The sequence below is a fragment of the Pan paniscus genome, chromosome 15 (genome assembly GCF_029289425.2).
Source record: "Pan paniscus chromosome 15, NHGRI_mPanPan1-v2.0_pri, whole genome shotgun sequence".
Taxonomy (NCBI): Eukaryota; Metazoa; Chordata; class Mammalia; order Primates; family Hominidae; genus Pan; species Pan paniscus.
The window spans coordinates 108,395,160-108,408,417 of NC_073264.2; the positions used below are offsets into that span (position 1 = coordinate 108,395,160).

The window sequence follows — 13,258 nt, forward strand, 5'->3', positions numbered from 1 at the left end:
GCCAGTGCTATGCTTTCTGTACAGCCTGTAGAACCATGAGCCAATTAAACCTATTTCCTTTATAAATTAACCAGTCACCGATTGTTTTTACAGCAATGTGAGAATGGCGTAATATTTCCATCAAAAAACTATTAGAAGTAATAACTTGAGTAAATTTGCAGAATACAAAATTAACATATACAAATCAGTAGGATTTCTATATGCCAACAGTCAACAAACTGCAAAAGAATTCAAAAAAGTAATCCTATTTGCAATAGCCACAAATAAAACAAAATGTGTGGGAATTTACCAAAGAAATAAAAGTTCTCAACAATTAAAAATGTAAAACACTGATAAAAGAAATGAAAGAGAAGACAAAAAAATGGAAAGTTATTTCTATGTTCACATATTGGAAGAATCAGTATTTTAAAAAATGTCCATATGATCCAAAGCAATCTATACATTTCATGCCATCTCTATCAAAATAACAATGACATTCCTCACAGAAATAGAAAAAAAATCTGAAATATATATGGAACCACAAAACACCATAATAGTCAAAGCTATTCTGAGTATATAAACCAAAACTGTCGGAATCCCATTACATGGTTTTAAATTGTACTATCAAGCTATAGTAATTAAAACAGCATGACACTAGAATAAAAAGACATAAAGACAAATGGAATGAAATAGAGAACTTAGAAACAAACTCATACAGCTAAACTAATTTTCAACAAAAGTGTCAATAACATACAACAAAAAACAAGAGTTTCTGTAATAAATAGGGCTGGGAAAACTGGCAAGCCATAGGCAGAAGAATGAAACTAGAACCCTATTTCTTGCAAAATACAAAAATCAAATTAAAATGAATTAAGGACTTAAACCTAACACCTCAAACTATCAAAATTTTACAAGAAAACACTGGGGAAACTCTTTAGGGCATTGGTTTGGGCAAAAATTTCTTAAATAATGCCCCATAAGCACAGACAACCAAAGCAAACATGGACAAATGGAATTACAGCAAGTCAGAAAGCTTTTTTAAAGTGAAGGAAACAATGAAGTGAAGAGAAAACCCACAGAATGGAAGAAAATATTTGTAAATTACCCATCTGAAAAGCAATTAATAGCTACATGATATGGTTAGGCTTTGAGTCCCCACCCAAATCTCATATTGAATTGTAATCCCCAGGTGTTGAAGGAGAGACCTGGTAGAAGGTGATTGGATCATGGGGTTGGTTTCCCCCAGGCTGTCCTTCTGATAATGAGTGAGTTCTCATGAGATCTGATGGTTTTATAAGGGGCCCTTCCCCCTTTGCTTCACATACATGCTCTCTCGCCTGCCATCATGGAAGAGGTGCCTGCTTCCCATCTGCCATGATTGTAAGTTTCCTGAGGCCTCCCCAGCCACGTGGAACTGTGACTCAGTTAAACCTATTTCCTTTATAAATTACCCAGTCTCGCCAGGCGCAGTGGCGCATGCCTGTAATCCCAGCACTTTGGGAGGCTGCAGCGGGTGGATCACGAGGTCAGGAGTTCAAGACCAGCCTGGCGAAGATGGTGAAACCCCATCTCTACTAAAAATACAAAACTTAGCTGGGCATGGTGTCAGGTGCCTGTAATCCCGGCTACTCAAGAGGCTGAGGCAGAGAATTGCTTGAACCCAGGAGGTGGAGGTTGCAGTGAACCGAGATCATACCAGTGCACTCCAGCCTGGGCGACAGAGCAAGACTTCATCTCAATACATAAATAGATAAATAACCCAGTCTCAGTTTTTTTATAGCAGTGCAGAAACAGACTAATACACTACAATATATTGAGTTCAAAACATTCTACAGAAAAAATATAATCAATTAAAGAGTGGACAAAAATTTAAATGGACATTTATGAAAAGAAGACATACAAATGGCAAATAGGCAAGTGAAAAGGTGCTCCACATTACTGATCATTATAGAAATGCAAATCAAACCCAAAATGAGATATCATTTCACCTCAGTTAAGGTGGCTTTTATCCAGAAGTCAGTCAAAAACAAATGTTGCTAATAGCCAAGATTTGGAAGAAACCTAAATGTCCATCAACAGATGACTGGATAGAGAAAATGTGGTACATATACACAATGGAGTGCTATTCAGCTATAAGAAAGAATGAGAGTCTGTCATTTGCAGTAACAGAAATGGAACTGAAAGTCTTTATGTTAAGTGAAATAAGTCAGGCACAGAAAGAAAAATGTCACATGTCCTCACTTATTTGTGGGTGCTAAAATTTGAAATAATTGACGTCATAGAGAGTATAAGGGTGGTTACCAGAGGCTGGGAAGGGCAGTGGGGGAACAGGGGGTTAGTGGGGATGTGAAATGGGTACAAAAAATTGTTAGAAAGAATGAATAAGACAGTATTTGATAGCACAACAGGGTGATTATGTTAAAAAAATTTTTAATTATATATTTTATAAAAACTAAAATAGTATAATTGGATTGTTTATAACACAAGCTATAAATGCTTGAGGGGACGGATACCCTGTTTTTTATTATGTATTACTCATTACATGCCTGTATCAAAGTATGTCATGTACCCCCATAAATATATACACCAACTATGTACCCATAAAAATTAATTAAAAATTACAGTTAAAACCAAAGGGAGGAGAGTCTAATGAGGCAGGTGTGACCCATGGCTTGAACTAGCTTTTCAGGGTAACTTTGGAATGTCCTTATCCAAGAAGGGGGGTCCATTTAGTCAATAGGGGCTTAGAAATTAATTTTTAGTTTGTAAGTGGAAAAAAGAGAATTTTTAATCCTGAGCCATAGCTCTCAGTCAGTCAGTCCCTGCAGGGAACCCTGTTCTTTACTCTGGAGATAAACACTATTTTTATTTTCCACTGAATAACACCACATTTCAAAATGAGGGGAAACATCTTGAAACTAAGAGGTATGGCCTTATTAAATTTGATTTGGTTTCCATTGTAATTAATTTAATCACATGTGTTCTAGAGTTTGTCCTCAGTCTTCTCCTACTTTAGGCTCATGATCTGTTGAATTTGCTCAGCTCCCTGCTCAACAGCAGGAAATCAGAATTATTTAAAAGCCTCATTGTGGCTGGGAGCAGTAGCTCATGCCTGTAATCCCAGCAATTTGGGAGGCCAAGGTGGGCAGATCACTTGTTATCAGGGGCTTGAGATCAGCCTGGCCAACAGAGTGAAACCCCATTTCTACTAAAGATACAAAAATTAGCTGGGTGTGGTGATTCATGCCTGTAATCCCAGCTACTTGGGAGGCTGAGGCAGGAGAATCACTTGAACCTGGGAGGCGGAGGTTTCAGTAAGGCAAGATGGTGCACTGCACTGCAGCCTGGGCAGTAGAGCAAGACTCTGTCTCAAAATAATAATAATAAATAAAAATAAAAATCTCATTGTGTTTCAAACAAAATTTCTTTTGCATATCAACTGTGTCAACTTGCATATTAACTATAATCATTTTGTTTACTTTATATCCAATCTTGAGAAATCTTTGAGGACTAATTTCACTCTTTTCTGCCATTTTGGTAAACATACCAAATGCCACCATACAAAATGCACAAAATTCCTGAGAAATACATTTTCTCCTTGAGGAGTAGACTTGCTGTGTTAGAGGAACTCATGGTTATCAAGCTTCTAGTTTAATAAACATGACTAGAATTCTCTATCTTAATATGAGTAGCTAGGTACTCACAAGGCATCTAGAAGGTTAATACCTATAGTCTGGAAATAGCCACATTTTTTTACTGGCCACAGATTACAATTGCAGAATATTTATGGCCATACAAGACATCTTCCACCAAGCCTGAAAAATGTATAAATGTCCTAGGAGTGCAGCATTTTTTGTTAAAGATAATATTAACGAGCTAGCTTAGGTTAACGGGTTAATGGTCACTGTTAAAACCAATAGCCCCGACTTTAGTGAGTACATCTGCACCTTCCAAGTTTAATTATAACTCTTTCTCTTTATAGTTAGAGTACAGACACTAACAAAAGACAATGCATTCCTGCTCTTGTTTTCTGAGGATGTCCAACTCTGTAATGGAGTCATTTCTAATAAACTTGCTTCTTTCACTTTGCTCTCTGACTCACCTCAAATTTTTTCCTGCACAAGATCTAAGAATCCTACTCTGTGGTCTGTATCAGGAACCTCCTTTCCAGCAACATCTTTCAGCAACACCATGAAGGGACACCAAGACAAGACCCCCACTCCAAGGAAAACAATCCACATAGAATCAATCAGCTGGCAAGTGGGCTGTCTTTTAGAGTCGCGAAGCCATTCAGGTTGGCAAGAATGATTACCCACTGTTACTTAAGTGAGAGGCCCTAGGGTATAATATTAGGGTGAGAGACTCAGCCCAAAGTTAGAGACCTGAGGGTGTCATACTCAGATTAGAGGCCAAGCCCACAGGGTTAGAGGCCCTGGGGAATATTGAGAAGAATGGATTTGGCTAAACAAGATGTTTGCCACTTTCTCTTTTTGGACTGTCCACCTTGTGCTCTTTGTCCCTCACCTGAGTGCTCTGCATATTGTTGCCTTTCTGCTCACCGCCTCCGTTTTGCAGTAGCCTGGAGGCTGCCCCAGGAAAGAGGCCCCAAACAGTTTAGCTTTTACTTTCCTCAGCAATCCTCTGACTTTTAGCCTTGATGTCTTAGAGCTATTGCTGCTACCACTTTTCTAGTTGGCAAAGCTAATAAACTAACATTAGAACAGCACCTACAGGTTTTTGACCCCACACCAAGGGAAGGTGGTCCTAGAAGCTAAAGGGCAGCAGTGGATAATAGGAGAATATTTATGAAAGTGTGAGGCCTTATTGCTAGACCGACCCTCCAGACATAACCCTTAAAGCCTGGCAAACCATAAACCCAGCTACTTACCTGTCAGAGTCCACAGGTGCTCCCAGCCTTTCTGGCATACAGGTTGTATTAGTCTGTTCTCACGCTGCTAATAAAGACATATCTGAGGCTGGGTAATTTATAAAAAAAGAGGTTTAATTGACTCACAGTTGCACATGGTCGGAGAGGCCTCACACTCATGGCAGAAGGCAGGTGAGGAACAAAGTCACATCTCTTACATGGCAGCAGGCAAAAGAGCTTGTGTAGGGAAACTCCCCTTTATAAAACCATCAGCTGTAATCCCAGCACTTTGGGAGTCCAAGGCAGTGGATGACCTGAGGTGAGGAGATTGAGGCCAGCCTGGCCAACATGGTGAAACTCCGTCTATACTAAAAGTACAAAAATTAGACAGGCATGGTGGTGGGCACCTGTAATCCCAGCTACTCGGGAGGCTGAGACAGGAGAATCGCTTGAACCCAGGAATCAGAGGTTGCTGTGAGCCAAGATCATGATAATGCACTCCAGCCTGAGCAACAGAGCAAGACTCTGTCTCAAAAATAAATAAATAAATAAATAAACCATCACATCTCATGAGGCTTATTCACTGTCACGAGAACAGCATGGGAAAGACCCATCCCCCGATTCAATTACCTCCCACTGGGCCCCTCCCACGATATATAGGAATTATGGGAGCTATAATTCAAGATAAGATTTGACTGGGGACACAGCCAAAGCATGTCACAGGTTATGAAACAAATTTATTCTAGCAGGCCAGACGTAGGAGAGATGAGCCCCTTGACCATCCCAAGGCAGAGTGGTTAACAGATGCAAGTTGTTGTATGCATCAGGAAAACAGGAGGGCTAGATATGCTATTAGTAGTCAGCACAAGAGAATCAAGGCACAAGCCTTGCTGGCCTCAACCTCAGCTCAAAAAGCTGAGTTAATTGAACTTACTAGGCCCCTGCAGTTGGAAAGGATTTAAAAGTTAACATTTACACTGATTCCAAGTATGATTTTTTAGTGCTTCATGCTTATGCTGCAATTTGGAATGGGTGGGGACTCCTGACCCCAAAGGGCTTTTCCATACAACATCATTCAGATTTTGAGCTTGTTAGAATGCTGCTTTGCTGCCAAAAAGTGACTATAATTAATTGCAGAGGAGATCAAGAGAGACTGACCATGTAAAAGGAAATGCCCTTGTAGATGCCGCAGCCAAGGCCCCTGCACTGAAAGGGCCAATGAAGCTTGTGGGCGTGCTGGTCAGCATACATAGAACTGGGCCGGAATACCCTGAAGAAGAACAAAAATGGGCCAGGGATTGCATTTCAGTCCAGGGCCTCTCGGGCTGAATGATGGTAATAAATTACTAATGCCAAGTACCAATCACAGGAGTATAACTCAGCACTTTCATGATTCTTTTCACCCTAGAAGGGATTCTTTGTTTCTGTTAATGTCTCATTTGTTTATAGGGGTAAATCTTTTCAAGACACTAAAACAGGTGACTCAGCCCTGTGAGCTCTGTGCCTGACATGACCCAAACGGCCAGCAATTTTCTCCTTCTCCAGTTAAACCTGTCCAAAATTGAGGAACCTATCTACATGAGAACTGACAACTCTAATTTACCCTGAAGCCTTTCTGCAGGAGATTCAAATATTTGCTAATGCTTACTGATACCTTCACTGGTTAGATCGAGGCATTCCCCACCCCATCTGAAAAATGTTTACCAGAAGAAATAACTCCTCAGTTTGGGTAATCCAAAAGCCTGCAAAGTGACAATGGCCCATCTTTCACAGCAGGCATAACCCAACACCTATCCTCAGCTTTAAGAATCCAATATTACCTTCACTCTGCTGGAGACCGCAGTCCTCTGGAAAGGTGAAAGGGCTAATCCTAAAGAAGACTCTAGCTAAATGAGAGGCCTGACTATCTCTAACACCCATAGCTTACTGCGGGTTTGAACTGCTCCAAAGTAAAACGTATAATTAAGTCCTGTTGAGTTAACATGTGGAAGGCCTTTCCTAACCACAGATCTCCTAATAGATGAAAAGACTCATCAATTACAAAAATATGTCATCAATCTGGGACAGGTGCAAAGGCACTCTGTGAATATGGAAACAAGAGTCTTCCCCTCCCACATGGGAGGAAAATTCAGTTTCAGCTCAGCTAGGGATTTAGTCTTACTAAAGACGTGGGAGGAAGTTCTTCAGCTGAGCAGCTTTCCCCAACGTGGAAAGGACCATAGCAAGGACACCTGAGTTCTCCAACAGACGTTCAACGCCAAGGGATTCACAGGTGGGTGCACCTGTGTGGAAGTAAAGCTGTTGCTTATTCTGGGAGCCCAATCGGAGGCTGGGGGAGGTGGACGCGGGGCTATTGAAGCGTTAGCGGAGGGCGGGCTGGGTCGCTGCACCTCTGCTCCTCCTTCTCGCGCTTCTGTTGCTGCCCTAATCCTGCTTTGGCCATGAGGGAGATCGTGCTCACGCAGGCCAGGCAGTACGGGAACCAGATCGGGGCCAAGGTTGGCAGCCGGGGCTCTGAGGGCCCAGCCCGGGCCTGCCGGGTGGCCGGGGAAGATGTTGGCAGTGGTGGGAGCGGTGCCCCTGCATTGCGGCCCCTGGGCTCCCTGCCGGGGATGGTGGAACTGGGTGGCTGGCGAGGCGGCTGGGGTGGACCCCAGGGACAGGGCGGCCTAGGGATGGGGGTGCGGATGAGGGTGGGGGTGGGAGAGGGGCTGGGGCGCCTCCGTGACTCAGCCCCGGCCTGTCTGGCCCCTCCTGTTCTGGGAGGTGATCTCTGATGAACATGCCATCGACTCCGCTGGCACCTACCACGGGGACAGCCACCTGCAGCTGGAGCGCATCAACGTGTACTACAACGAGGCCAGCGGTGAGACCCTCGTCCTTCCCCCACTGCCCTCCTGGGAACGTGGCTCTCCCCTCGCTCATGCCCTCCCGCCCCACGCAGGTAGCAGGTACGTGCCCCGCGCTGTGCTCGTGGATCTGGAGCCGGACACCATGGACTCTGTGCGCTCGGGTCCCTTCGGGCAGGTCTTCAGGCGAGACAACTTCATTTCCGGTGAGCTGCGGGCGAGGACCGGGGTGCGGCTCCTTAGCCAGGGCAGCTCAAAATCTAGGAACACCCCAAGGTCATCCTGTGGGAACTGTGGCGCCAGGGCCCCTGAACACCCTCCTATCCGCCGAGTCGAGTCGCTCAATCTGCCTGTCCTAAACGGGCTTCGGGAGGAAGGCCCGGGTGTCTCCTCAAGGTGAGGAGCTACTGATGTCCTTGCCGGGAGCTGAGCTGGGGTCGTGGCTACTGCCTTTCCTGAGAATGGGCAGGAGCCACCTGCAGCGAGGTCTGTGAGCCTGTCTCAGGTTTGACTCCTGTCTTAATTTCTAACAGGGGAAGCTGCTGTCCTGTAACTCTGGGGGAGCAGGTTTCATTTGCTCCACCTGCAGGGCGAATGGTGCTTTCACCTCACATGTGACACTTGGCCCTTTCTGCATTATGGTGGTGACCACTGATGACCGTATACCTGGCCGTCGAGTGACTGGCTGTACTGTCTTACAGGTCAGTGTGGGGCCGGAAACAACTGGGCCAAGGGACACTACACCGAAGGCGCAGAGCTGATGGAGTCAGTGATGGACGTTGTCAGGAGGCTGAGAGCTGTGACTGCCTGCAGGGTTTCCAGCTGACCCACTCCCTGGGTGGGGGGACTGGGTCTGGGATGGGTACCCTTCTCATCAGTAAGATCCGGGAGGAGTACCCAGACAGGATCATAAACACATTGAGCATCCTGCCCTCGCCCAAGGTGTCAGACACCGTGGTGGAGCCCTACAACGCCACCCTCTCAGTCCACCAGCTCATGGAAAACACGGATGAGACCTTCTGTATAGATAACGAAGCGCTATATGACATATGTTCCAAGGCCCTAAAACTGCCCACACCCACGTATGGTGACCTGAACCACCTGGTGTCTGCTACCATGAGTGGGGTCACCATGTGCCTGCGCTTCCCGGGCCAGCTGAATGCTGACCTGCGGAAGCTGGCCGTGAACATGGTTCCGTTTCCCCGGCTGCATTTCTTCATGCCCGGCTTTGCCCCACTGACCAGCCGGGGCAGCCAGCAGTACCGGGCCTTGACTGTGGCTGAGCTCACCCAGCAGATGTTTGATGCTAAGAACATGATGGCTGCCTGTGACCCCCATCACGGCCACTACCTAACAGCAGCTGCCATTTTCAGGGGTCGCATGCCCATGAGGGAGGTGGATGAACAGATGTTCAACATTCAAGATAAGAACAGCAGCTACTTTGCTGACTGGCTCCCCAACAACGTAAAAACAGCCGTCTGTGACATCCCACCCCGGGGGCTAAAAATGTCAGCCACCTTCATTGGGAATAATACGGCCATCCAGGAACTCTTCACATGTGTCTCAGAGCAGTTTACAGCAATGTTCAGGCGCAAGGCCTTCCTCCACTGGTACACAGGTGAGGGCATGGATGAGATGGAATTCACCGAGAGCAACATGAACGACCTGGTGCCTGAATATCAGCAATATCAGGATGCCACGGCGGAGGAGGAGGAGGATGAGGGGTGTGCTGAGGAGGAGGTGGCCTAGAACTCTCCTTTTCTAGGTAAAGGGGGGAAGCAGTGTGGATTCTTTCCTGTGTTCTGACAGCCATGTGTCACTATGCGCTTGTTCATTTGTGTCTTCACATCTCCTGCTGCATTTTAAAGCATTTGTATAGTATGCGGTTTTGCCTAATAAAGTGTTCTCACAGCATCTGGTTTCACCTCCATCTTCCATGGGCCCTCTGGCTACTGCTGCCAGATGCACACAGTTGTCCTGCAAGGCGGAAGCTGTCTGGGCTTATCACATGCCCAGGAACAAGCATTCCAGTGGCTCCAGGAGGGCTCGGCATGGGCTGTGGACGTGGCAGGCAGGCTTCACGCAAACTTGGGGATGCCCTGGGCCTTGGGCAGCGACGTGGTGGAAAACTTGTTCCTGAAGAAAAGCCTTGGCTTATCCCATGTACCAAACTTCTAGGGGACCAGCTGGCCATGTTTTGGAACTTTGTCCACCAGGGTCGCTGACCCCTTTTAATGTCCCCAAAGTCCCATCTTGGAGTAGGAATGTGGTCAGACAGCTGGCTCTGAACCAGCAATGAAGGGTGTGCAAGTTGGACCCCAGCCACTCCATCACCACGATGGCCTGGGTGTGATTGTGTGGCCTCATTCTCTTAATGAGGTGGGCATGGGATATCTGGCAGGGACTAGGCAGGAATCGAGCCCAGTGTTTGCTAACATGCACTGAACCCTATGTAGAAGGGGATTAGGTCCTGGGGGCTGCAGATGTGGTTGCTGGGCCTGTGACATGCACTGAACCCTATGTAGAACCCTATGCAGCCCCTTGAAACTTCCCAGGATGGCTGGTTTTGGGGGTTTATCACCTTATTTTTCTCCCTCTGGTTTTAGCCACTGTAGGCCAGTTTGTTCACAGTTTGTTCACCAACTTTGGCTCATTTCATTACCTTATCAGAGGTGGGAATTCTGAGGTCCCTAAGCCAGAGGCTTTCAGGGATGTGGCTCCCTCTGCCGCCCTGGCAGGGAGGGCGCAGGGGTCCCAGGTGGAGCCTCTGACCTACAGCCTTTGGCTCTAGAGCCTGGAGCCTTACCGCAAGGCTGCCTGTGGGTTTGGCGTCGGGAAACAACCCAGCCTGGAGCCCAGGCTGCTGGTTATCTGGAGACAGCCTCCCCGTAAGATTTCTCTGAGACAAGAAACAATTATGCAAATTATCCTAATTCTGTTTGAAAGAATAGAGAGATTGATTGCAGAGACAAACCATTTAGGCAGGCAATGTAGAAGGTGTTTCCACGGCTAATCTGCCTTCAAAGGAGAGGGATTTTGTTTGTAAACTTCAGACCCAGAAAATTGATTGTTCTGTCAACTTTAGATAATTATCTGTCCTCCCTGAGGCCCTAAGCTTAGCAGAAATGTTCTTTCTCTGAATCAGTACTCAGCTTTGGATCTCTGTTGGGTTCCCTGTGGAGTGCTAAATCAGAGATTCCCCCAAAGCAGTGGATCAGGAGCCTTCCTCCAGCCACAGTGCCCATCCTGCCTGCAGAAGAATGGACAGAGGGATGGGAGGGCTGCAGAGCTGGCACTGTGTCCCTGGAGGGGCTGGTGGGGACTCACTGTTCGGGGGACAGGGGAGGCAGAGTCCACACTCAACTGCTGCGTGGAGATGGGCATGAAGGGCAGGCAGGTCTGGCCTTGGCCTTGCGGTTTGTTTCCATTAAAGACCTTCAAGACCAGAAGGGACCAATAGGGCCGGACTATGCAGGGAGAGAAGAGGTTCTAGGGAACTGAGTTCCGAAGTCTTCGTCTTCTCACTGTGCAATGGGGTTCACCTATAAAGCAGGCTGCTTGTCCTCGGGAGAGCTCATTGTGGAGAAACATCACTGGACAGAGCCCCTCCTTATCTGCATCAGACTCCTCTGGTCTCCCCGGTTGCCTTTTTCTCTGCCCCTAAGGGCACCTGTCCCTGGAGAGGCTCTCAGGACAGTATCCTGGACACCCCCTGCCTGGACACCCCTTGCCTGGCACCCCTCCTCTCCACAATGTCGTCAGAGAGCTCCACCTGCCCTTCTAGCCCCCTGGTCCAGCACTGCTGGTCATGAGGTTTGGGCCCTGTGACCTGCCCAGATCCAAGCTGTGGGGAAAGTTTGCTGAGACCAGTTTGGGGAACAGAGGGGCCTTGTTGTACCATTTGTTCTGGGCACAGGGGACCTCCTGCATCGTCTATCTCCTCCATGAGATGCTAGTTTCAGGGATTCCTTGGGGACACTGGAGAGCAGGGCTGGCTCAGGCAGGGGCCTGACCATAGTCCAGACAGTGCAGACCCTACCTGAGGTGCCACACAGGCCCTCATCAGTCTTCTCTTCACACAGTGGAGTCACTCCTGTGCCTCCCCTGTCTGCACTCCATTGAGCCGGGAAAGGCCTGCAGTAGCCAATGCCCACATTTGAGTTTCAAATGTGAATATACCCAGGGATTGCAATTTACCAAAAGATGAAGGAAAAGGCCTCTCCCAGTACTTGGTCAACATTATTCTGTGGTATTTTTCAGATGAAATTAGCATTTAAGCCAGTATACTTTTAGTAAAGCAGATTATGCTCCATAATGTGGGTGGGTCTCATCCAATCAGTTGAAGGCCTTAAAGGAAGAAATACTGACCTCCCAGGGGAAGAGGGAATTCTGCCCCTGGACTCAAGCCACTCTTCCTTGGATTCTAGCCTCTGTAATTACACGAGACAATTCTGGACATCTCCTCCTCTCTTTTCTGTTTCTCTGGAAAACCCTGACTAATGCAATTCTTGTTAAGCTGCTTTTAAGAAGTGTGAAGAAAATATTAAAAAGATGTAACTAAGAATTTTGAGTGGACGATCTAATTATTTCACACTGGCTGAGATCTCCCTGATGTTGACATTGCAATGACACTGTGCACTTCTTGGGGTAAGAAAAAGTGCAGTCTCAGTATCCCTCCCACTAAATAGGAAGGCAAATTGCCATTTCCCGAAAAGTCCAGAATAGTAAGTAGGTTGACGAGTAACTCTTGAAGTTACATAAGACAAATCAGTTGCAACAGAGGACCATAAACCCCTCGTGTACGGAAGGAAAACAAGTTTGTCAATGTGCAAACTGTAAGTCTAAGTTCCTACTTCTGTAAAAAGTAGAGTTTCCTCTTCAAAGACTTTCCTTCCCATCTCATTAGAAATAAATAGTAACTTCTCTTAGAAGCAAAATTTATTCAAAGACCTGTGCTAACATTCTTAAATATCTGCTAGCCCTAATAAAGAAATCAATGTACTTTATGTTCTTAGCTCCCACAATTTAGCCTAAATATTTGCCCTGGCATGCTTATACTAGTCCAAGCAAGCTTTAGGTCATTGCCTGTTCCTCTTCTTTATTCGAAGGTGTTTTTACTTTTTTCAGCATTCCACAAGTTACTTCCTCCTTCCTTTGTTCTCCTCTGCCTTTTCCTCTCTAAAAAAGTTCTAAGTTGCTAGCCAATCGGAACAAATACAGAATGTGAGGTCCCGTTCCAGCCGCTGGAAACTGGACACAGCAGTAGGGTGGATGCCTCAGGTTATAAATGACCCTGTCTCCTTTGCTCAGTATACTCTTGTGGCAAAACTGCTGGTGAGTGTACCCTTTCTGCAGAAATTAAAAAAAAATAAAAATGGCCTTGCTGAGGAAATTAAATTTACATTCAAGTGCTATTTCTTTACCGCACTGGGAACAAGCATGTCAAACAATTTCAACCCTGCTGGACCGCATCAAGTGAGGGCCGGGATGGAAAAGCGGCCGTGCCGAGGTGCCCCGGAAGCAGCCTCCGGAGTGTGCGTCAGAGTTTCTGGCCATTTCAGCT

General features: G+C 46.4%; 1 protein-coding gene across 1 annotated transcript; it reads left to right on the top strand.

Annotated features, from left to right (window-relative positions):
• Positions 1–7,560: 7,560 nt before the first annotated feature.
• On the top strand, positions 7,561–9,609 carry LOC129393898 (tubulin beta-8 chain-like). The gene is given in 4 exon segments (XM_055098120.2): positions 7,561–7,712; positions 7,791–7,901; positions 8,397–8,477; positions 8,480–9,609. Coding segments are annotated over 3 exon segments (1,107 nt in total). The 5' UTR covers positions 7,561–7,712; positions 7,791–7,840; the 3' UTR covers positions 9,445–9,609.
• Positions 9,610–13,258: the final 3,649 nt, after the last annotated feature.